Source organism: Macaca nemestrina, chromosome 15 (assembly GCF_043159975.1).
Source record: "Macaca nemestrina isolate mMacNem1 chromosome 15, mMacNem.hap1, whole genome shotgun sequence".
Lineage (NCBI taxonomy): Eukaryota > Metazoa > Chordata > Mammalia > Primates > Cercopithecidae > Macaca > Macaca nemestrina.
Window position 1 is genome coordinate 66,138,305 of NC_092139.1, and position 26,524 is coordinate 66,164,828.

Consider the following 26,524-nt stretch of genomic DNA (forward strand, 5'->3'; position numbering starts at 1 on the left):
AACCCTCAGTCTTCATGGCAAGGCCTCGGGCTGTTCTGAGCCAAGCCAGCACTACAGCACACAGGCAGGCCAGCCTGGGCCCACGCGTGTGGGTGCCGTCCCTGCACCACCACCACTCAGAATGGAACACGGCAGCTGGCAGCAGCAGGCACAGTCCAGGTGATGGCACAGAGATACCACCCTTGGGCTGTCCCTGAGGGAGAGCAGGCCAGGGAACCAGGGCCCTGAGCCACACCGTGGGCATCACCGGGCATGTGCCTCACACACCTGCTCAGACCACCTCAGTCACAGCAGGGAGGAGCCCCTCGCCCCCTTGTGTCGCCAGCTGGAGCCTGCACAGAGGGAGCCCTCCAAGGAGCTGCAGCCGAGGAGGACCCCACAGCCACAGGGTCCCCAGACCTCCCTTCCGGCAGCTGCGCCGCTGCCCGTGGCCTCAGCACCAGAACGTAGGCCCCAGCTTCAGAGTACAGGGCCTGCTCCTCCCTGGGGGCCCAGGCTGCAGGCATCTGCGTCTTAAGTGGAGCCCGTGGCACCTTTGTCAGGCCCTTGCCCCCAAAGCTAAGGCACCTATGCTCAAAAGTCGGCTTACCTTCCTCCGCGAGGTCTTTGTTAATCACCAGTTTGCCATGTCTCAGGTAGTTCAGCACGGGCCCAAAATAGGTGGGGTCTCTGTCGATTAAATAGGCACCTGTTTCGTCCTAAAGAGAGCAGAGCATGGTGAGTCCTCCGTGAGAAGCCGACAGTTCCTGCAGGTCCACCAAGGCCCGGTCACATCAGGAGGCTTCAGAGGCACCAGGTGACCCAGGCCTCTCCCCAACAGACCTGAGCCTGCGGCATCTCGGGAAACCCCTGACGGTGTGGCCACGTCCTGCCACCTACAGCCTAACCCTGACCAGCCACCATCCCAGGTCTAAGTGAGTTTAAGTCTCTCTGTATGGAGACAGCCTGGCTCTGTGTACTCCAAGGTGAGGCCACTGTGCCCTGGACCTCTGTCCTCACAACTGCAAGACCTCTAGGAAAACACACATGAAAACCTCACCCAGATCCTCTGGAGGCTATCGGCCGCTCTGCACCCCCGCCGCCGCCCCAGTGCCTCCAGGACAGCGGGCTTCATATGGGGCCCCTGCCACACTACACTCCTCCCACGTGGTTCAATTCTCTGAGCCCCACAACCTCTGGGCCTATGTAGGACACATCCAGACTCTGTGGACTCGGCACACTGGGCCTGCAGCTGCCTCCACAGCCCTCTCCCAGAGTGACACTGCAGAGCCCTGCATGGCCTGCCCTGAGACCACGTAGACCCTAGAACCCAGCTGAGCCGTGGGGCACCAGAGGCTGAAGGGTGAGCAGCAGGCTGAACCCTTGGTGGGAAATTCCAAAACTGGCTCCTCTGTGGCTGGCCTTATAGCTCTCCGGCCATTTCTTCCCGTGGATTCCTTCTAACTGGTGTGGTTCCTTGAGAAACAGGCCCTGTCTGGGCAGAGGGGAAGGTCAGGGACATCCGTGCCAGGGCAGGGAGGCAGTGGCGTGTGGAGGTGCTGCTCTCACCACTGCACTCTTTGAGTGCTTTCAATGGGAGATTTCCACATCCACAGGAAGTGCCAAGGTCTTAAACCAGGACCTCCAAATCCCACCAGGGTTCAGGTCTTGCTGTGGCCTGACTCGCTTCCACACATGTAGGCAAAGGTCTTGGTGCTCCCAGCTCAAGTGAGTCACGTGCTCCAGATAGGCCTAGCGCGTGCGGGGGCTACTCGTGGCGCCAGCCCAGGCCCCGACAGTGCCTAGCCCATGCGCAAGGGCCTTGGCAGCTCACTGCTGGTGTTAGGGATGTGGCTCGGTAGCCTCCACCCTGATGCAGAAACAACAAAAAATTAAGGAACATGGGAAAATGGGAAACACAAAATCATACAAAATTCAGGATATACTCCTAGGCTCACGGAGACAAAGGCAGCAAGGTCACCTTGGGGAGGTTTAGAACAGCGCCTGGGCCAACCTAGGCAGGGCCCCTGTGCTGCCCATAAGGCCGGCAGCAGGGCCTGCCCAAGCCCCCACAACACAAGGAAGGAAAGATGCCCCGGCCTGGTCACGCCTCTAAGTCTGGGATGAGGAGAGGCCACCACGAAGCCAGCGAGATGCTGCGGGCCGGGCGTGGGGGCGCTCTTCTTCCTGGCTTTCCAGTGCCTTCCACGGCTTACACAACCAGCACAGGCTGCACTTGATTTTCGGGAAGGTTCATGGTGTTTTTTTTTTGTAAAAGAGCCATAATTAAGACTGTTTTCTTGATAAGTCATTTCCCTCGTCTTCCCCGCATCTCACTGAATTGGCATCTGACCTACTTGTGGCCAGGCCCAAGATGGCATTGAGTGGGCCCAGCAGGCTGGGCTGAGCCACCCATCTCCAGGGGTCCCAGCTTTCAGCCGGAGCCACGGGCCGTAGGCCAGGCAGGGCAGTTTCCAAACCACAAAGAAGAGGGTGACCCTGGACACGGGAGCACATGGGAGGCAGCGCCGAGCCAGGGCACACACAGCCCTGGGAGATGGAGAAAAGACCCCGCGGACAGAGCTGACTGCTTGCCCACTCCCCAAGTCCACAGGGCAGCTGCAGATGGACATCTGGTCAGGAAAGCAGTGCTCAGAGTAGTCTGGTAATAAGCTTGGCCACTCTGTTCATCTCACCAGACTCCGGCTGCAGCTCTCCACCATCCATGCTGTTGCCCAGCAAAGCAGCAGGGGCAATGTGGGGGTCCCCCAGCCTCTCAGGCACACGTCCCTAATGCAACCAGCAGCCTTGAAAATGGCAGTGAAGGGCTGGGAATGCTGGCTCACGCCTGTAATCCCAGAACTTTGGGAGGCCAAGGCAGGCGAATTACCTGAGATCAGGAGTTCAACACCAGCCTGACCAACATGGCAAAACCCTGTCTCTACTAAAAATACAAAAATTAGCTGGGCATGGTGGAGGGTACCTGTAATCCCAGCTACTAGGGAGGCTGAGGCAGGAGAATCGCTTGAACCCAAGAGCCCCGCTGCAGTGAGCCAACATTGTGCATTGCACTCCAGCCTGGGCGATACAGCGAGGCTCCGTCTCAAAAAAAAAAAAAAAAGGAAAACCACAGTGAGGAATGAGGGTGGAGACTGGCAAACTCTCACGCCAGATGCTGAACGGAACATAACCCTGCTGCCGCCCACTGCTCCCGCAGCTCCCGGAGCTCCGCACAGAGGCTCGGTCAGCCCTGCGGCTCTCAGTCACTCCCAGCGCTCGGAGACACGTGCCACCAGAGGGGACGAAATCAAGAGGGGGAGGTGCCCTGAGCCAACTCTGCCAAATTGCCCCACAGAAATCTAGACGCGAAGGCATAGAATTTTCTGTGCACCAACATCCGCAATCAACCTAATTAGAAATACTGAGTTTTTACTCTGAAATTATCCGATCTCGCACACAAAAGCTTCACCACTACTCTCTCTTCTGTTTTGTTTTATGCAGATGTGTGGTGTCTTTGGCCCATGAGAGGCCTTTGATGTCACCAATTACTAATGGGGAAACTGAGGCCAGAGAGCAAGGAGGCTTGTCCAAGGCACCCAGATTCGGAGAGCGGGGGGAACCCTGCGCCCTGATCGCCAGGCCTGCTGCCTCCCCACTACCCCTCCCTTCCATTGCTTCTGGGCCTCACCCAGCACAGAAACTGGAATTTGGGAGGTCCGTGCCCCACGCATGACTCAAAGCTTAGTGAGAAGCAGACGTGTGTGGTCTCATGACCTGGCCCTTCACACGAGGTCCAGCGGCTTCTCTGGGAAGAAACATGCTTCAGGTGCACCACAGGGGGTCTTGCCAAGCTGAGGTCGCTGCGGGGTCCTGCTCTGCTCGGCAGGAACTGGAGCCCTCTCAGAAGCAGGGGTCTCAGGTTTCTTGAAAGAAAACTCGGGGGCTGCCCAGGAAGCCCTGCCCTTCCCACAGCACCAGCACCCAGAGGTGGAGACACACCCTGTGGGGGCCTGTCCTGCTAGGGTCAGCCAGAGCTCTGGGTGGCAGCAAGGAGACTGGAAGGGAGAGGCATTCCTGGCCATACACACGGCCTTCAGCGGCCTCTGGCGCATCACCAAAAGCTGACAGGGCTGAGTGTGGCCAGAAGTGGACGTTAACAGAAATTAAGTGCGGCTGGCTGAGTGTGGTGGCTCACACCTGTAATCCCAGCACTTTGGGAGGCTGAGGCAGGCGGATCATGAGGTCAGGAAGTCAAGACCATCCTGGCTAACACGGTGAAACCCCGTCTCTACTAAAAATTCAAAAAAATTAGCCAGGCGTGGTGGCGGGTGCCTGTAGTCCCAGCTACTCAGGAGGCTGAGACAGGAGAATGGTGTGAACCCGGGAGGCGGAGCTTGCAGTGAGCCGAGATCGCACCACTGCACTTCACCCTGGGCGACAGAGCGAGACTCCGTCTCGGAAAAAAAAAAAAAGAAAGAAAAAGAAATTAAGTGCAGCTGCAGGAAGAAAAAAGCGTTCTTGGCATACTCTTTCTAAAAGCTAAGTACACTCACATCTGTAATTTCAGCACTTTGGGAGGCCAAGGTGGGCAGATGACCTGAGGTCAGGAGTTCGAGATCAGCCCGGCCAACATGGCAAAACCCCATCTCTACTGAATATACAAAAATCAGCCAGACATGGTGGCTGGTGGCTCGTGCCTATAATCCCAGCTACTTGGGAGGTTGGGGCAGGAGAATTGCTTGAACCTGGGAGGCAGAGGTTGCTGTGAGCCGAAATCACCCCAGCCTGGGGAACAGAGCGAGACTCCATCTCAAATAAATACATAAATAAATATTTAAAAATAAAAACCAAGTATAAGCATGAGATGAAGATTGCCAGGCACAACCTCTCCTGACTGCACTGGCCTGGCACCAGGTACGGGGCGGGGGCACCACATCTGTCATCTTCGGGAGAGGATGTCACCCTTACTTTACAGAGGAAGAAACTACAGCTCACAGGGACACGAAATCACCCCAAGTCACGAGGCAGGCCCGGGGTGGGCAGAGTCCAACCCAGGCTCCCCAACTCCAAGGAAGATGCTCCGTCACACCAACCCCAGGCCAGAATGTTCTAGGTGCTCTGCAGTCCAGGGAGAGCTGCCCAGTTGACGCCCACGGAGAACAAGCACATCCTGGGAGAGAGATGGCTTGCTGGCCCCTCCGCTACGAGGACCCCTCCCATGGTGCCACGCAGGCAGGTTCTTCCCCAGCCTTTAAAGACCATGCCTGGGGACTGCTAACCTGAGATGTGGAGGGGGGATCTGCTAAAAGAACCAAAGTGCCTACGAGAATCTGAAAAGGAGTCCCTGGGATGCCTGGTGGCTAACAACAGGGCTGGGGAGAGACCAGGCAGCAGGTGCCCCATCATAGCCACTGCTCTCTTCTCTGACCGGGGACCAGCCCTGGCGAGGCTTTAGACCTCACTCTATCTTGACCTTTCAGAGCAAAAACGGCCACACACAATCCGTAAGCAAACGGGCATCTCTGCATTCCTGTAAAACTTTACTTGCAAAAACAGGCAGGTGGGCCAAGTTTGCCTCATCCAATCAACTGAAGGCCTGAACAGAACAAAAAGACTGAGTAAGAGTCAACTCTCCCTCTCTCTGCCTGACTGCTTTACACTAGAACATTGGTCTTTTCAGACTCAGACTGAAAAATCTGTTCTTTTTGGATCTCAAAGCTACTGAGTTTCAGAATAAAACTACACATCAGTTTTCTGGGACTTCAGCTTGTTGACTGCAAATGCACTACATGCATGGTTACGGGTGTAGAAACGCTTGAATTTTGTGACGGAGGAAGGCAGTAAAAAGATGTGGAGTGAGTTAATTATTGAAATACCGTGTATCAAGTGTTCTAAAAGTACCATTTTCTGATGCTGTGAGAGTGCTGTGTCAAGTCATCAAGGATAAGGGGAGATTTTCTGATTAGAGTGGTAAGTAAATTTTAATCCACACAAAAATGAATCAGGTATAAGAAATATAAGGTATTGGAAGGTGAATGAATATAATTTCCAAAGGATCTTAAATTAGTTCAATATAATTATATTATAGGAGTAGAGCTGTCAGATATTAGGAAGTGATAAAAGATGAAGAGAAAAGGAAAACAATTAAGAGAACAAAACCTACATTGTAAGCTACATCAATTCACTGTGACATGATGTAAATACTTGAAAGGTCACTTTTCTTCAGTTGAAAAGTGAATGACATGAACGAATATGTTCAGAAAATTACTTTGAGATTGTTTAGGTAATGTTATCCAGCCAAGAGACAACATACAAGCATAGAAAGACAACACTAAATTTTATGTTTACCTTCTATCTAGAAATAAGCAATACAAAAATTTTGACAATATAATGCATGGATTAGCATTAGAATAAATGTATGTGTAAATATATTAATATTGCAGATGCATGATTAATATTTGCTTTGTACTGATAGGTATGTGCAATGACAAAAATGTGAAAGTCATTGTTATAGGCCAAAATGCACAACATTCCATATGTAATTTAGGTCTCTCAGAGAAGATCATTGGCCTTATCAACAAGTAACAGTTTATATAAGTGTTCAAGCATTGTGAAATATGATCATTCAGTATTAAACACCTAAATTTCAAAAGAGGCCAAGTTCGATGGCTCATGTCTATATTCCTAGCACTTTGGAAGGCTGAGGTGAGAGGATCAGTTGACCCCAGAAGTTCAAGACCAGCCTGAGCAACATAGTAGGACTCTGTCTCTACCACATAAAAATTAAAAACAAAAAAATTAGCCAAGTGTCGTGGCACATGGCGGTAGTCCCAGCTACTCAGGAGGCTGAGGTGGGAGGATCACGTGCGCCTGTGGGATTAAGGATATAGTGAGCCATAATTACACCTGTACTCCAGCCTGGGTGACAGAGAGAGACTCTGCCCCAAAATAAATAAATAAATAAATAAATAAATAAATAAATAAATAAATATTAAAAGAACACTAGACATTTGTTTTATTCTACCAATCCTGAAGTTCAATTAAAACAAACACAGAAATGTTAAAATTAGATAAATTGTATCAATTAAAACATGATATATAATACCTATAAACAAATTTTGTATGTATGTCTACCTTTAAATAAAAAGAGTGTTCAAAGTTTACAAAGGGATATAAAAGACAAAAATGTGAAAATCTTTTATCTTTATGGTAAAATTATAAAGCTATTAATATAAATTAATTTAAATATTTAGTATGCTTAAAATTATTAATAGAATTTTGGATTATCTAGCTGAAATAATACTAAAATTCATTTGGGAATCAGGAATCATTCAAATATAGCCAATAAAATATGGTAAAAAGCCAGTTGAATCATTATTGTAAAAAACATTGCCCAATCCTTTTCTTACTTTTTTGAAAATAATATATTTTAATTGGATCCCAAACAATACTTAAACAATAAAACAAGGGGAAAATCACTTTCTTCTATCTCCTCCTTGAAAGACAGGGGTCAACCAGGGTGTAGACCACGGGCATCTAGGCCAGACAGGCAACTTAAACCTGTGACCCAACAAAGTTATGACAATTGATATTCACTCATGTCCTGTAGCTCAAGATAATGCAAACTGAAAAGAACCGAGAGCTTATTTCCAAGTTGATGATAAAAGATGTCATTTTACTCATAACACTATTTATTAGAGTGTGATCCATGAATCACATGAATCATTATATGGGTTCCCAAATAAAAGTGCAAATTTGGGGAAAGTTCTGTCAAACCTAATTTATTAATATTCTTAGAAGTGAAACCAAGGGATCCACAATTTTAACAAGTATTAAGTGATCATTAAGTACATACTTTTTTCGTTGTTTTGAAACAGAGTCTCTCTCTGTCATCAAGCTGGAGTGCAGTGGCGCAATCTCGGCTCACTGCAACCTCCGCCTCCCGGGTTCAAGCAATTCTCCTGCCTCAGCCTCCCTGGTAGCTGGGACTACAGGTGCACGCCACCACACCCAACTAATTTTTGTATTTTTAGTAGAGATGGGGTTTCATCAGGTTGGCCAGGATTGTCTCGATCTCCTGACCTCATGATCTGCCTGCCTCAGCCTCCCAAAGTGAAGTACATATATATATTTAAGTTTAATTGTATAATTTCCAATTGTATGTCTTGGAGATTTAACAGATTTAGTTTTGTTAATCCCAATACTATGAGTTATGAGTCTTGATAATACCATATAACAGTTTGGTCAAAGGTGGTAAGTAATAAGTTATACTTATTACTTAGGTGGTTTCAGTTTGTCGTCAATTAATAAAGCACGTCTATGTACTAAAAAGATATGACATTACACTTTTCTTAGAATATTACAAATACAGTATTTTAAAAATAATTTTGTTTTTTGAAATATTTATATATAGATGAGGATTGTAATTATCAGTGGTCTTTGTCATCAGAGAGATTTGTCTTTGTATTACTTTTCCATTTCCTCATCTACAGAGGGGCAATAAGTATAATTTTATATAAGACTGTTTTGAGAGTTAAAGTACACGTGGTTCAATGTTTGGCAAATTTTAAGTGCTCAGCCAGTGTTATATTACATACTATCAAGCATATAATACACAAATACACATATGTTAGTTATTACGGTGAGAATAGATGGTTCCAGACAATCACAGTTAATCTTGTCTTTAAATAGTTATTGACAGGCAAAGAAACAACATGTACAATTAATGGCCCTGAAGATTTTAAATGTAAGTTACAAACAAAAACATCCAAGTGTAATCTAAGCATGCATATGTATATATACATATATATAACAAACTAGTTAATTATAGCATATGTATATATGTATGTATGAAAATATAACAAAGATATATTGAGACTTTATTTATCATGTATGTATATATGTATAATTATAGCATTATATGCTATAATTATTGGTTGTAATATTGAATAGTATATCATTGCATATCAGTATTGACATAGGACCCAAATTAGCATATATTTAATTTCTTTTTGTAGTAAAAGTTAACCTATAATTCTCTATTACTTAAAATATCTTTTTGTTACATAAATTTTATTAAATTTATGTAACCTAAATATAGCCCATAGTGATTGACATTGCTATTTTAATTGAAGAACTGCTTATTTATACAAATGGTATTTTTCTATGAAAACCACTCTTGTACCTGTGTTAAAGAAACTGTGGCAACAGCAGTGGCTTGGAAAGAGAAATAAAAAATGTAAACACTGCAAAGCGCTATAGAAGATTAAGTTGAATTTCCATGTCTTCTTAGTTGATATCTCCTGCTTTTCATCTACTCTTTGATTCATTTTTTAAAAAATTCTCAAGTGATCCTGTTTGAATCTCTGGTGTGTGTGTGTGTGTGTGTGTGTGTGTGTGTGTGTGTGTGTGTGTGTGAGAATCTTTGCCTCATCTTTTCTGCATGTACCACATAGCAACAATCCTCATTGTCACATCCCAGCATCCTCTACTCTTTTTCCTTCTGCCACACATGGCAATTATGGAATCAGATCTATCCCTCCTCATGAAAAGCCAAAAGAAAAAATAATCCCTAACCTGTAACAAAGAGATTTATGAAGATCAGCAGGATTAATTATATGAACAGGTAACATTTCAATGGACACTGAATGAATGAAAATAGCACTATTATTAGTAGGAATAGTCTCTGGGTTTGGTAAGATTATAATTAGTAGAGCCTATTTAAGGGTAAAAATCATAAATTTAAATCTAAACCTAATTTTTATTTTGATTTTAATTATTATACGTATAGGTTAAAAAGATAAAAGAAAATATATTTCACTAAACTGTTAATATATAATAAGAAAAACATAGTAACATCTTTTGGCACATTCAGTGTATTTTTTTTCCTTTTTATAAAGAGAATGTATTATGTTACCATAATCATTCTTAGATTTGCGATTGTGTTTTCCTGATAGAATCATCACTTATTACCATTTATTCTGTCAGATAAAATCATTTAGCTTAGCATTCTGTAAATAAGTGAGCTGTCATTTGGTAATATTTTTCAAAAATGTAAATGCCAGTAACTTTTTCCTTCAAAGTCATACTTCTAGTACCTTTGGAATCTTTTATTTTAGAAAGGTGATATAGAATATTTATATTTTTAAAGAATATTGTGAAAATAAAATAAAGATGCACTGAGATACTTAAATTTTTTATCAATACAAACGATTATTTTTTTTCTATATGGATATTTGTAAATGATCATAGAGTCAGGACAATTTTTTTGCAAAGGTCACAAGTTAAAAGTCAGTTATACTTACTAAGATAACTAGATTGCTTTGCTAGTAAAATGTATGAAAATTTTATCATTTCAATGTCTAAAAGAAGATCTTATAGTTGGAAAATAATCAGTCATTTAGGGTAGTATATTTCTAATTAAAAGACATTAACTTAACTTCCTATTATATAGAGTATAGATCCAATTTCAATCTATCTTTCAAGTCCCATTTATAATGGATGTTTCTGATGACAAATTCTGAGACTAATCTCAAATAGTATTTTGTCAAACAAAATGAAAAAAACTATGGAAAGTGAACCTAAAAAAGGCGAAATAGAAAACATCTTCAGGATAGAATCAGACAAACTTACCTAAAAACAGTTTTCATTGCTATTGAGATTTATCTGTCATATGCTCTGAAGTAAAACAGAAAGAGTCCATGGGGAGAAAGAAAATGATTCTTTCATCTTAGCACCTTCTCTCCTATCACTGTGGCTTCCTAATTTTACCAATTATATGAGGTAGAGGTAGAACTAGAGGCAGAGATAGAGAGAGAGAAAAAATATATATTAACACCATAGATAAATTCTCCTGCCCTATTCTCAGGCCCAACTTTAGAGGTAATTGTATTGATCCGATTCTGCTCTTCCTCCTGTGTTAGTTTGCTAGGGCTACCATAACGAACTACTAGATTCTTGGTGACTTAAATAACAGAATGTATTGTCTCTCAGTTTGGAAGACTAGAAGTCAGAGATCAAGGTGTCAGCAGAGTTGGTTCCTTCTGAAGCGCTAATGGAAGGATCTGTTCCAGGACTCTCTCCTTGGCTTGTAGCTGGCCAACTTCTCCCTGTGTCTTCCCTCAGTACCTGTGCCCAGATTTTCTCTTCTTACAAGGATAACAATCTTACTGCATTAGAGCCTACAGTAATGACTTCAATTTAATTAATTACCTCTGTAAAGACCCTGTATAAAAATATGGCACATTCTAAGGTCATCTGGGTTCAGATATCAACATGAATTTTACAGAGACACAATTCAGCCGTTAACTGATTAATCCCCTAATAGCATTGTTCATACAAAAGTTAATAAAGTTGTTATAGAATTTTGTGTTTAATAACCACAAAAATACTTATGAAATACAAAGATTTTAACTTTTTATACTAATCTTCATCTTCCTTGTCTCATATTTTATATGTATTTAATACTATAATTAAAGTTCTATACCAAAGGTTTTATGTTCTATATGGATAATATCTTTCTTGTGCCACCCATGTCCCCTTTATTTTGAAGAGACAGAATCTTTTTGGACACCCAGGCTGGAGTGCAGTGGTGCAATCATGGCTCACTGCAGCCTTGACCTCCCAGGTTAAAGTGATCCTCCTATCTAAGCTTCCCAAGTAGCTTGGACTACAGCCACATCCCCTCTGACTAGATTTTTTAAATTTTTTGTAGAGATGAGGTCTCTTGGTGTTGCCCAGACTAGTCTTGAACTCATGGGCCCACGTAATCCTCCTTCCTCAGCCTCCCAAAGTGCTGGAATTACAGGAATGAGGCACTGCACCTGATCTCTTGCCCTTTTCTCAGATTTGTTTTCCTCTGAATTTCATTTTGATTAGTGGTTGTTCACAGAATAAGTATATGCCTTTTTATTATTTCCATTAAGATAAAAATCCAGTTTCTTCTTAAAGATATTGTACTCTGAGTTGGCTGAATTGTCTGAATTTCTGTGAGAATTTGAACAAAATTATTTCTTAATATGTTGCGGGAAGTCAGGGACCCCAAACGGAGGGACTGGCTGAAGCCACTGCAGAAAAACATAAATTGTGAAGATTTAATGGACATTTATTAGTTCCCCAAATTAATACTTTTATAATTTCTTACACCTGTCTTTACTTCAATCTCTGAACATAAATTGTGAAGATTTTATGGACACTTATCACTTCCCCAATCAATACCCTTGTGATTTCCTATGCCTGTCTTTACTTTAATCTCTTAATCCCGTCATTTTCTTCGTAAACTGAGGAGGATGAATGTTGCCTCAGGACCCTGTGATGATTGTGTCAACTGCACAAATTGTTTGTAGAGCGTGTGTGTTTGAACAATGTGAAATCTAGGCATCTTAAAAAAAGAACAGGATAACAGTGATGTTCAGGGAACAAGGGAGGTAACTGAACTGGCCGCCGGTGAGCAGGACAGAACAGAGCTATATTTCTCCCCTTTCAAAAGCAAATAGGAGAAATATCGCTGAATTCTTTTTCTCAGCAAGGAATATCCCTGAGAAAGAGAATGTGCCCTGAGGGTAGGCCTATGAATGGCCCCCTCAAGGCGTGCCATCTTTTATGGTCGAAACTGAAGGGATGAAATAAGCCCTGGTCTCCTGTAGTGCTCCCAGGCTTATTAGGATGTGGAAAATTCCTGCCTAATAAATTTTGGTCAGACAGGTTGCCTGCTGTCAAACCCTGTTTCCTGATAAGGTGTTATCAATGACAATGCGTGCCAAAACTTCATTATCAATTTTAATTTCACCTCATCCGGTGGTCCTGTGATCTCGCCCTGCCTCCATTTGCTTTGTGATATTTTGTTACCTTGTGAAGTATGTGATCTCTGTGACCCACACCCTGTTCGTGCACTCCCTCCCCTTTTGAAAATCGCTAATAAAAACTTGCTGGTTTTACGGCTTGGGGAACATCACGGATCCTGCCGACATGTGATGTCTGCCCCGGACACCCAGCTTTAAATTTCTCTCTCTTGTGCTCTTTCCCTTTATTTCTCAAACCAGCCAAGACACCCAGGAAATAGAAAAGAACCCACTTTAAACATCAGGAGTGGGTTCTCCCGATAATATATATCACAATACTCAGCATTCTTTCAATTACCTTTTAAAAATTAATTCTATCTTTCCTGGAAGTCTTGCTTTGTTTTCATATTGTTTTTTAAGTTAGGCACCATAATTAACTCTTTATTACTATTATACATTTTACAAAACTATTGACTTAGTCTTATACAATTGTTTTTCCTGTATACAGAATTCCAGTCTTAAATTATTTCCCCACTAGAATTTACAATTAACATCTAATGTTGCCAATTAAAAAAAATGTGGCAACCATGTGAATCTAATTTATTTGTAAATACCTTCTTCTTTATGTTCCTCCTTCCACAGAAATTCATTGCAGTACTCTGATGTAAAGGGCCCTGAAATTTATTAATGGGAATTAGCTTTCATGATGATAGAAGATGAGAAGTCCCAAGATTTGAAGTCAGTGCTAGTTGGAGACCCAGGAAAGCCAATGTGTAGCTCCAGTCCAAAAGCTGGTAGGCTCAAGTCCCAAGAAGAGTTGACATTTAAGTCCAAAAACCAGAAAAGACTAATGTCTCAGATCAAAGTAGTTAAGCGAGAAACTTCAGCCTTTTTGTTCTACTCAAAGCTTTAACTGATTGGATGAGCCCAACTCATTTTAGGAAAGGCAATCTCCTTAACTAAACCTACCAACTCAAATGTCAATCTCATCCAGAAACATCCTCAAAGATACAGCCAGAATAATGTTAGGTCAAGTGTTTAAGTACTGCATGGCCCAATCAAGCTGACACAAACTATTAACCATCATAGGTAGCAAACACACGTTTATAATGTGTTTGTTATTCTTATGATGTATATCATATTATTTATGCAGTTGATTCTTGTTCTTAGCAGTTATGTTCTATAGCATAGTTACTAACTCTGAATTAGTGAATACTAGAACATTGCTTCTAGGGAAACTACAAGCTTAGATTTTTGTGAACTTCTAATCGGAACATTTTATTCAACATATCAATATATAACTTTGCTTTATGTGTGTTTTTCCTTAAAGCCATTTTATGCAATGTAGTGTTGATTCATAAACATTGAACTCATGGTCAACAGCATTATAACTCATGCTTCATTTAAGCTTATCTAACACAAGTACAGTATGTTCTGCATAACTCACATTATATCTGTCTTGTGCTTGGGAACACCAGAAAGCACTTAAGCATTATATTTCAGGTCATTTAAGCAGCAAAATCACCAACAGAAAGTAAAAGATGTAAAAAATGTGATACTACACAGACTGCATAAAGGATATTTAAAAAAAAAATTACAGTTAATATAAGACAACAGAGCTTTGCCTTAACTTCATCTGGGAATGTGTACTCAAGTGACCCAAGTTTTTCACCACTGTACATGTCCATAAATGACTGCAAAAGTGTCTTGAGAGGTGATTTTGATGTTACAAATAAATCTTAGCTAGCATGTGCATTCTCAAATACAGAATTCACAAATAATGAGGCTCGAATGTATATATTACTATTTCATAGGTGCTGTTATAAGCATGTATCTTCTTTAACTTACAATAAACCTGGGATCTACTTAATGTTTTATCTCTGTTTTGGAAACCAGGAAGATTTTGCTCAGAGATGATTAAGTAAATTATCTAGAGGAATAAAGCTAGTCAGTGTGGGATCTAGGAAGGGAATGACTCTGGACACTTGGGCTCCAAAGTCTCTCCAATCTCTATGCCTTTCAAGATCAACTAGAAAATGAGTTCTTTACTTTTACCAAAATATTTGATTCCAAATATTTTATCCAAATATCTAGATTAGAACATGTTACCATAATTTAAATAGCAGACAAATACAAGGATTAGGTCTTGTTAATAATTTGTGGTTAAATACAAAACATTTGTTTGAAAATGTGAAACATGAAAACATAACTTACTATTTTGTAATCAACTCTTTTAAACAATATTATTATTTAGCAATTTATAAAAATTAAACATTTAAATTAGTTGAAAAATAAAGAGTAAGTGTGTGATTATAAGGAAGTTTTGCAAATTTCACCGCAAATAAATTAATAATTAAGCACATTTTAAGGGTGCTTGTTGAATTACCTGCTTTTGTTGTAAGTTGTGATCAAACATGATTTATTTGCTTAGAAGCTTTTTATTAAGTCGTTAGGATGACATAGATAAGGAAACAAACAGAGCTTCTATTTCCAGGCAGCTTCCTCTCTGGCTCAGAGCAGGTGCTTTCATTGCTTTTATACTTCTCCTATGGGTGAGTTCTTCCAGTTCCTGAGGAGGTGGTAATGCGCATCAGTTTCATCAATACCAGCTTCATTCCAAGGAGTGTCATTCTGAAAATAGCAGGAAACACATAAACCATCTGCATTTAAGTACTTGACATTTTGGTGAAATACAACAGCTATACCAAAAACTACAACTGTTTGACTTGAATTCACTTGATTTTTTTTTTCTATTTTTATGAGGCAAAGGTTCAAAGAAAGCACAGTTACTGTTTAATGAAAACAGCAGGCAATGCATTGCACAGAGAACTGCTCTTCTATTCCCATTTGAGAGACCTGAATTTTAAAAACTGAATTCCTCCTTCAAAATCATCCTACTTTTTATTCAAATTTTAAACATTCAGGTTACCAACTGTTTGAAGAATTGAATGAGATTTTCAATTTGAAATTGACATAAGAATCTTTTTTGTTCCAACTGGGAAAAGGAATTCAGCTTGGTGCTTATGAATTTTTATATACAATGTAATAGCTTTTTTAAAGAAGACAAATTCATAATACTATTTTTCCCTCCTTTTTTTCTTTTTTCTTCCCTCCTTTCCATGATCATACTCTTTCCTTTGTTTTATTTCTTTTTTTCCTGCCCTCTCCAACTGGCTTCTCTCCTATAGCATTCAGTCATTTCACTGAGTCATAACTACTTGATTCTCTCATTCATTCTCTGCATATTCATTTCCTGCATATTTTCATTGCAGGCCTAATATGTACCTCTCTCCATTATATGTGCTATGGATAATATTCAAAAGTCTTTGTACTCATGCAGCTTAAGTTCAAGTAAGAGAAAATTATATTAAGTTAAATCAGAAATTTAAGCTGTTTTATTTACATGAATTATATTTTTTCTTAATAATTTATATTATTATAAAGCATTTGAATATATCATATATTTTCCTCACCATCACTACCTGTTTCTAATTTTGAATAAAAAAAATTCAGCATTGTAAATACAACACAAATTTATATATATTTCCTACCACAATGAAATCGAAGGTATATTGCATGGAATTTAGGAAATATATCTGAATTCAGCAGGTCTAAAGCCTCTAAATCAACATAGAAATCTGAAAGTCGCTGGTCTTCTGACCAAACACCAGACCAATGGGTTAGATCCTGAGAAAATGTGGTTCCTTAATGATTTGCTTTATATACAGTTAATTGTCAATCCTTTTATTTTCCTTCTCTCTCTTCCTTTGAAAAGATGTGCATTTGTGTATTACTTCGTTCTCATGCTGCTATGAAGAAATACCCAAGACAGGGTAATTTATAAAAAGGAGGTGTTTAATTGACTCACAGTGGCACATAGCTGGGAAAGCCTCAGGAAACTTAACAATCATGGCAGAAGACATCACTTCACAGGGTGGCAGGAGAGAGAATGAGTGCAGAGCAAAGGGGAAAGCACCTTATAAAACCATCAGATCTCCTGAGAACTCATTAGCACAAGAACAACATCAGGGAAATCACCCTCATGATTCAATTATCTCCACCTGGTCCTGACCTTGACATGTGAGGATTATTACAATTCAAGGTGAGATTTGGGTGGGGACACAGAGCAAAACCATATTATCCTGCACCTGGCCTCTGCCAAACCTTATGTCCTCACATTTCAAAAGACAATCATGCCCTTACAACAGTCCCCCAAATCTTAATTCATTCTAGTATTAACCGAAAAGTCCGAGTCCAACCTCTCATCTGAGATCAGGCAAGTCCCTTTCACCTATAAGCCTGTAAAATCAAAAGCAAGTTCGTTACTTCCTAGATACAATGGCGTGTCTAGTCTCTGCAGCTTTTTCACATGTGCAGTGCAAGCTGTCAGTGAATCTGCCATTCTGGGTTCTGGAGGACAGTGGCCCTCTTCTCACAGCTCCATTAAGCAGTGTCCCAGTGGGGACACTGTGTGGGGGCGTCAACTGCACATTTCCCTTCTGCACTGCCTTAGAAGAAGTGTCCCATGAGGTCTCTGCTCCTCCAGCAGACTTTTGCCTGGACATCCAGGTGTTTCCAAACATCCTCTGAAATGTAGGCAGAGGTTCCCCAACGTCAATTCTTGACTTCTGTGTACCTGAAAGCCCAACACCACATGGAAGCCGTCAAGGCTGAAGCAATGTCCTGAGCTGTACCTTGACCCCTTTTAATCAGAGCTCCATCTGAAGCAGCTCGGACACAGGGCACCACGTCCCAAGGCTGCAAGGGGGCCCTAGGTCTGGCCCACAAAACCATGTTTTCCTCCTAGGACTCCAAACCTATGATGGGTGGCCTGCCATGAAGGTCTCTGACATGCCCCAAGGACATTTTCTCCATTGTCTTGGTGATTAACATTTGGTTCCTCATTACTTATGCAAATTTCTAGCAAGGGCTTGAATTTCTCCTGAGAAAATGGGTTTTTTCCTATTGCATCATCAAGGTGTACATTTTTCACACTTGTATGTTCTGCTTCCTCTTGAATGCTTTGCCACTTAGAAATTTCTTCCACCAGATATCATAAATCATCTCTCTCAAGTTCAAAGTTCCACAGATCTCTAGGGCAGTGGCAAAATGCTGCCAGTCTTTTTGCTAGAGCATATCAAGAGTCATCTTTATTCAAGTTCCCAACAAGTTTCTCATTTCCATCTGGGACCACTTCAGTCAGGACTTCATTGTCCACATCACTAGCAGCATTTTGGTCAAAGCCATTCAACAAGTCTCTAGAAAGTTTCAAACTTTCCCTCATCTTTCTGTCTTTTGAGCCCTCCATGTCTCTAGGAAATTATTAACTTTCCACATGTTTCTGTCTTCTTCTGAGCTCTCCAAACTGTTTCAATCGCTGCTTGTTACCCAGTTCCAAAGTCGCTTTCACATTTTTGGATATCTTTACAGCAGCACCCCACTACTCCCAGTACCAATGTACTGTATTAGGTCATTCTCATGCTACTATAAAGCAATACCCAAGACTGGGTTTTAATTGCTCACAGTTTGCATGGCTGGGGAGTCCTCAGGAAACTTACAATATGGAGGAAGGTACTTCTTCACAGGGCAGCAGGAGAGAGACGTGCAGAGCAAAGTGGGGAAAAGCCCCGTTTAAAATCATCAGATCTCAGGAGAACTCACTATCATGAGAACACCACAAGGGAAACTGCTCCCATGATTCAATTATCTCCACCTGATTCCACCCTTGATATCTGGGGATTATTACAATTCGAGGTAAGTGTTGGGTGTCTGGAGCATAAATATATTTTTTTCCTCCACAGAAAGACCGAGACAACTTTTCATGTCATTTAATTTAAATGTAAAACAAAATTGTTGGTATAAATTGCATGCTTCCTATGAACATATAGATATGTGTATATATCTGTATATATACTGTGTTAATACCACCCTGCAATAGCTTAGTCCCTTTTCATGTATATAATCACAAATTTATTTAATAAACATAAAAACAATGGAATAAAAACAATATTTATATATTTCAAGTCATCAGAAAAAAAGAAACACAGCAAGAATAATTCTAACAGTGGAGTACAAAAGAAGAAACATAAATTTAAAAGAAAGGAAATAGGAAACCTAAAAGCAGAAATTTAATTAAAATAATAGACCTCATAACTGAGACAAAAGCACTTTGGTTAAAATATTTTTACAAAGGCCTCTGACAATCTTTATAAATGTGTTTGGGAATTTTAATTTTTTTCCTTCTCTTTAATTTTAGTAGACTGGGGTTTCTGTAAATTATTCTGTCAAATTATCCTCTTTAAGAAAAAAAAAATTAGTCTAACACATTAGATCTTCTAATAAATGGAAGAATACTCTTTCAGTATTAAAAGTTTCCCACTTTATTTTACATGATTTTTCTGTCTATGTTTAAAATAGTACTGAGGGCTCACAGAAAAGTTCAGATTTTTATAATTAAAAATCTTGTGTTTAAACAATAACATAAGGAATGACAAATTATCTTCCATAGTTCATTTACATTAAGTAGATGCTAAAATAAACTTGAGTAAAGATCTTAATCTCATGATTTTTGAAAGTTACACATGTACACATACATACATAATACAATTCCAATTTTGAACATTAGTAAAAGAAATTGACGTCATACATGAAAAATTTAATGTAAAACCTGTGTATAAATATTTATCATTATATAGGAGGAAATATTAGAAATATAAAAAGGAATATTTATTCTTTGTCAAACCCCAAGGAATCAATTAAATCTGGCTCATGAATATTAACATCTTCTCAGAAAATAATAATTATATTTTAAATATATGTTTTCTATAAAAGTGATGATACTTTAGTGAATATATTTGAGGGTAGGACAGTAAATAATGACAGATACACTAAAATGAAGTAATTTCAGTTATTTTTCTTGTATATTATACATTTAAAATCCTACAGCACAGACTTTAGGTTGAATACAGGAAAATACAATTATATTTAAATATAAAGAAATTAAGCACTAGGATATAGTTATGAAATCACTATGATATAATGCCAATTCGCAATTTGTGCTTTCCCATTGTTTAACAAAGGTTAAGATAACAATTTAGTGTGGAACTGCAAGTGCAAAAATACCTAGGATATTCACATATATGTGTTTTAAATATTTACTAATCTCATATGGTACTTTTTCAGCCTTTTTTTTTTTTTTTTTTTTTTTTGAGACGGAGTCTCGCTGTGTCGCCCAGGCTGGAGTGCAGTGGCCGGATCTCAGCTCACTGCAAGCTCTGCCTCCCGGGTTTTTACGCCATTCTCCTGCCTCAGCCTCCCGAGTAGCCGGGACTACAGGCGCCCGCCACCTCGCCCGGCTAGTTTTTTGTATTTTTTAGTAGAGACGGGGTTTCACCGTGTTAGCCAGGATGGTCTCGAACTCCTGACCTCGTGATCCACCCGTCTCGGCCTCCCAAAGTGCTGGGATTACAGGCTTGAGCCACCGCGCCCGGCCATTCTTTTTCAGCCTTAATATGAATATTCACATATTTCTTACTATAGGTTTATTTTCCTTTACATTTAATTGATTCTTTTCTCCTCCTGGAAGTTTTTTTTTTGTTTTTTTTTTTTTTTTTTTTTTTTTTTTTTTAAGAAGGAGTCTCGCTCTGTCACCCAGGCTAGAGTGCAGTGACGTGGTCTTGGCTCACTGCAACCTGTGCCTCCTGGGTTCAAGTGATTCTCCTACCTCAGCCTCCTGAGTAGCTGAGACTACTAGAGCGTGCCACCTCACCAGGATAATTTTTTGTATTTTTAGTAGAGACAAGGTTTCACTATGTTAGCCAGGATGGTCTCAATCTCCTGACCTCGTGATCTGCCCGCCTCAACCTCCCAAAGTGCTGAGATTACAGGTATGAGCCACCGCGCCCGGCCTCATTTTTAATATATTAGCATCCTGCATTTGTTTCCTATGTCTCCTTACAATCATATATTTTTTTAAAAAATTGTAGTATGTCATCACTTAATTTCAACAACTAAATTTCAACATTCTTTTTTTTTTAACATTTTAAAGTATTTTTTTTAATTATTATTATACTTTAAGTTCTAGGGTACATGTGCACAACATGCAGGTTTGTTACATATGTATACATGTGCCATGTTGGTGTGCTGCACCCATTAACTCGTCATTTACATTAGGTATATCTCCTAATGGTATCCCTCCCCCATCCCCATAATAGGACCCGGTGTGTGATGCTCCTCTTCCTGTGTCCAAGTGATCTCATTGTTCAATTCCCAACTATGAGTGAGAACATGTGGTATTTGGTTTTCTGTTCTTGTGATAGTTTGCTGAGAATGATGGATTTCAGCTGCATTCATGTCCCTACAAAAGGACACGAACTCATCCTTTTTTATGGTTGCATAGTATTCCATAGTGTATATGTGCCTCATTTTCTTAATCCAGTCTGTCACTGATGGACATTTGGGTTGATTCCAAGACTTTGCTATTGTGAACAGTGCCACAATAAACATACGTGTGCATGTGTCTTTATAGCAGCATGATTTTTTCTGTCTTTGAATTTTTTAGGGTGAAAATTAGTTACATAATTGCTTATTGTTTTTATGTGTTCTACCTGTATATCGTATCTTTATATCTACCTAAGAAGTCTTGTTATTTGATTTTTAATGACCTCAAAAGGAGTTCACTGCTTGGATTTTTCTGCAGAGTTTTATTTTAGTAGTTATAATTTTTCTTGGCTTGCCTATATCAGAAAGTTTAGGATACTTCATCAGCCATACTATTGGAGTTTTTCATACATATCTCAGAGAATTGGCAAACTATGACTCTTTAGCATGATATTCTTTTTAAAAGAGTGCAGTGAAAATTATAGTCTATGTCTTAGTCTACTTTGTGTTGTGATTACAGAATGACTGAGACTGAGTAGTTTATGATCAATAGAAGTTTATTTAGCTCATGTTTCTGGAGAATGAAATCTGTAAGAGCATGGGGCAGGCATTTTGTGAAAGACTTTACGCTGCATCATTCTATGGCAGGAGGCTGAAAAGGAAGAAAATGTGAAAGCAAGAGAGTAAGACTCACTTTTTTAAAGCAAGAGAGTAAGACTCACTTTTTTAACAACCCACACTCACAATAATGACATTAATCCATTAATGAGGGTGGAGCCCTTGTTGTCTACTCACCACCCTTAACAATCTGAATTCTTAATGCAGTCACCATGATGATTAAATTTCAACATAACTTTTGGAGGAGCCAGTCAAACCACAGCATTTTAATCTTGACCCTTCAAAACTCATGTCCTTCTCACAAACAAAATGTATGTATTACACCCCAAGAGTCCCAAATCCTTAACTTATTCCAGCACCAACTCAAAAGTCCAAAGTCCAGACTCTCATCTGAATTAGATACGGGTGTGATTCAAGGCACAATTCTGCCTGAGGGAACTTTTATTTATTTGTGAGCTTGTGAAATTAACATGCATGCATCCCGAGTCCAAAAGGGAGAAATAACAAGAAGAAAGGAGTAACTGGTCCCCAAAAGTCCAAAACTCAACAAAGAAAACAACTTCAAGTCTTAAAGATCCTGAATAATTTCCTCTGGCTCCAAGTCTAACATCCTGGGCACAGTGGAACAGGAGTTGGACTCCTAAAACCTTAGGCAGCCCCACCCCTATAACTTTGCTATGTTTAGTTCATCCAGCAGCTCTCATTTGTTGGTATCCTGTGCCTGCAGCTCTCCCAGGCTGATGCTGCAATGTGGTAGCTCTACAGTTATGAGGTCATGATAGTGACCTCACTACTACAGCTAAGCTAGGCATCACCCTAGTGGGGGCTCTCTGTGAGAGAGAGCAACAAGTCACTGACTGGGCCCCTAGGCTGTTCGTGACAACACTGAAAATCAAGGTGAAGGAAGTCATGCCCCCACGGCTCTGCATTCTGCACACCTACAAAATTAGCACCACATGGACTCTACCAAGGCTTATAGCTTGAACCTTCCAGAATGGTGGATGGAGCTGCACTTGGACCCGCTTGAGCTGTGATTGGAGCAACCAAGGAGCTGTGCTAAAATTTGTGGAGCATTACATGGGGTGATTATGGGCAGCTTGTCATAGAGGGTGACCTGGGCCTGTCTCTGCAAACTATTCTGCCTTCCTCCAGTTCTGGAACCGTTATAAAAAAAGCAGCCTCAAAAATCTCAGAAACCCCTTTAGGGACATTCTGCCATTATTTTTATGATCCCTTCTTTCTGTACTAATCTTTTTAGCAGATAGTTGCTTGGCCACGTCCTTGGTTTGTGCTCCTGAGTATGCTCTTTCATTCTGTACAAGACCAGGTTGAAAATATTCAAAATCTTTCCGTGCCATTTCTCTCTTAATTATGAATTGTAGCTTTAAGTCTTTTATGTTATCTCACTTTTTATTTTATGTGGTTAAAGGTATGTAGACAATTTCTACAATATTTTACTTAGAAACTTATTTCACTAGATATTCCCGTTCATTTTTCTGAAATTTCACTTTCCATAAAGCCGTACAGCATGTGCAAAATTCATTAAAGTTCTTTAATACTTCATAACAAGAATGGGCATTTCTCTCTTTTTCAATAAGACATTCCCTTTTTGCATCTGAGACCTTATCAGAATCGCCTTTACTGTCTATGCTTCCACCAATATTCTGATCATGACCACTTAAGTGATCACGTTAGAGAACTTCTTCTCTAAGAAGTTGTAGACTTTCTCTACCTTTTCCATTTACTTCTGAGCCCTCATCAGAATCACCCTTGACACTCCATTCATGGCACTCTGGACTTTTTCTAGCATACTCCTTCAAAGTCTTCCAGCTTCTAACGATGACTTAGTTCCAAAGTTACTTTCACATTTCAAGTATTTGTTATAGTAACAGCCTCACTTCTGTGAACCAGTTTTTTGTCTTAGTTCATTATGTTTTACTCTAAGAGAATACATGAGATTGGGTAATTTATTAACAATATAAGCCTGTTTACTTTATGGTTCTGGAGACATGGAAGTCTAAGAGTGTGGAACTCACATCTCATAAGGACCTTAGTGCCACATCACTCCATGGCAGAAGGCAGGACAAGGAAACACAAGAGCAAGCAACAGAGAGAGGGCCAAACTCACCTTTACATTAACCCATTCTCATGGCAACGAATTCACTCCATTAATAACAATATTAATCCATTAATGAAGGTGGAGCCCCCATGGCCTAATCACCTCTTAACAGTCCTACATCTTAACACCAGCAAGATGGAAATTAAATTTCAACATAAGTTTTGGAGATAGCCTTCAAATCATCGCACCTGGCCATTATAGACCTGTCTATTGAGAATGGTAAGGGGCCTCTTATTTCTGAGGCTACTGTATGTTGTTTGAATACAGACAGCTTTAAAAGCTTGCAAGGATGAATATTCAGAGCAATAATGAAACTGGTATAAATAAGACCACGGACTTTCAGGACGCCAGTGCAAAGCAGGTGAGTAAGTCAGGACTTTTCTAGATCCTGGTAGTATCCATTCAGCAGGACCAGTCTGACCACTTCAAACAGCCTCAGATTCATGTGTTTTCCTTTGATCTGCCATAGAACTTAGCCACTTCAGACTTCTGTTCCTTAGACTCTATTCTAAAACTCGAGAAAATGACACCTAAACACTGTGTCTTAAACTCGAGAACTGAAAGCCTCAGAGATCTCAGAAATCCCTTTGGGGACATCCTGCCATTGTTAGAAATCCACCCTAGACCCTGTTTATAAAATAGCTGGATCTTCTGGTAATGAGTTGGGATTATAGAATCAGAAGAAAGTATACATCCAAAAGTTACCCATATCCGCACTTAAAAAATAGACGCACTCTTGGAAATTCACCCTGCTTTGAATACCTCACATGTGATTTTCCATGTACATATATTAATTCTGAATCATGTATTATTTTTATGTCTTCTTAAGTTGTATACTTAAAGAATAAGTAATATCCTTATAAATGAAGAAAACAATGAAAATTATATTACATTATCTTTAGATGAATGTAGTTTATATATGTGCATCTAAATATAGTCATTCCTCAGTATGCATGGGGTATTGGGTTCCCCAGTGGATACCAAAAGCCTGAGATGCCCCAGTCCCTTATCTAAAATGACTCAGTGCTTGTATGTAACCTATGCGCATTCTATGCACATAATAATTCTAAGTTATATCTAGATTATTTATGATATGTAATACAACGCCTATACATTACTTCATTTGCATTGATTTCACATAATGCTAGGTGAATACATAATTCCAGTTTTACTTTTTGGATCTTTGTGGAATTTTTTCTCCTAAATGTTTTTTTTAATCCATCATTGATTTGAATCCATGAATACAGAACACACAGATGTGAAGGGTCAAATCTGTATGTATTTTACATAGGTGTGTACACACATACTTTATTATAAGAACATTGAAATAACATATATAGGAAGGAATATAATTACTTTAAATTGAATGTGTATGTTTTAGATTGCTTAAATATGCATTCCAATTCAAATAAAATTATGTATAATTATATATGGTTTGAAGTTGTATGTTAATTTAGCTATATTGTAGTGTATGTAAAATTTTAATAATCATCTCTGCTATGCTCACTAGCTTGGAGATTATTTTAAGTAATAATATTGGGTGGACATAGATATAAATATAATTTCAATTCAAAAGTTTATTTTTATCTTCATGGTCCTTTATTTCTGAGTATAGCAATAATTACAAACTGGATTCAAAAGTTATGATTCCTTTCTTTATACAGTCCTTTATTTCTAAACTTAGCCTTAATAATCTAATTTTTTATTGAAAATTAGTCTTTTTTATGAAAAGTCAAGTCTTTAGTTGAGACAAAGAATTATCTTAGTGACAATTCATAATAAAATGAATTTCTGAGTAATATCAAAAGACTTTCTTATGAACTTTCATCAGAAACCCATTACAATCCATTTGAAGAAACTGACATGCAGCATATTACTGTGATTTAGTTTTTTGCATATGAGAATGAAACCTAGCTTCCAAAACTTATTGAAGAAATTGGGAAAATTTTACTTAGACATAAATCTAGAGAAAGGGAAGACAAAAAAAAATCTGAGGTCCCAGGTCTGATAATCATGGGGAGAGGATTATTTGTAAACAAGAAGTTGATGGATTTGTGATGAGCCTGGTGATGGTAACAGCATAATCACTAGTTCATAATGAGAAGATTTTCACAACCACATCAGAATAACTTAGTAAACAGTAAGTTTGGCATTTTAAAAATCCTGTATCTAAATAAAAAAACTCTCATGATGATATTTTTGTATGGCTATACTTCAAAACAAAGCATATATTTATGGAAATAAGTCTATGTTTAAACCCTTTTAATCTTGAGTGCAGTGTTCCACAAAGAACTTACTGCAGGCTTAAATACTGTAGCACACCCAGCTCTAGTGAAGTATAATTTACAAGACAGAAAGGCTAAGATACTCGAAATGATTTAACAAGTACAGGGAAAGTATTTTTGAAGAAATTATTTAACCCATTTGAAACTCATTTTCTCAACTGAAACTTAGAAAATGTAGATTCTGTGAAAATAAATGAAATTATGTTTACAAAATACTATTTCTAGGACATAACAATCTTTCTCTTTCACACACATACACACCCCAGTACAAGAAATAGAAAAAATAAATAAGACGTATTTAAGAATATTATAATTCACATTTGTCTGTCTACCTACAAAAGAGTTACAGCAATTCGCCTGGATTA

The 26,524-nt window shown here is 39.6% G+C and overlaps 1 protein-coding gene across 6 annotated transcripts in view; it reads right to left on the reverse strand.

The window, feature by feature from the left end:
* The window catches only part of LOC139358594 (BTB/POZ domain-containing protein KCTD5-like), a 141,733-nt gene that overhangs the window by 12,225 nt on the left and 102,984 nt on the right, over positions 1-26,524 (reverse strand). For all 6 annotated transcript variants that reach the window (XM_071079815.1, XM_071079818.1, XM_071079816.1 and 3 more), the window contains 2 exons: positions 15,145-15,389; positions 590-698 (listed from right to left, as the gene is read on the reverse strand). In XM_071079815.1, the coding sequence (XP_070935916.1) occupies positions 590-698; positions 15,145-15,174 (139 nt within the window). In that variant the 5' untranslated portion in view covers positions 15,175-15,389. The remainder of the gene's footprint in view (positions 1-589; positions 699-15,144; positions 15,390-26,524) is intronic.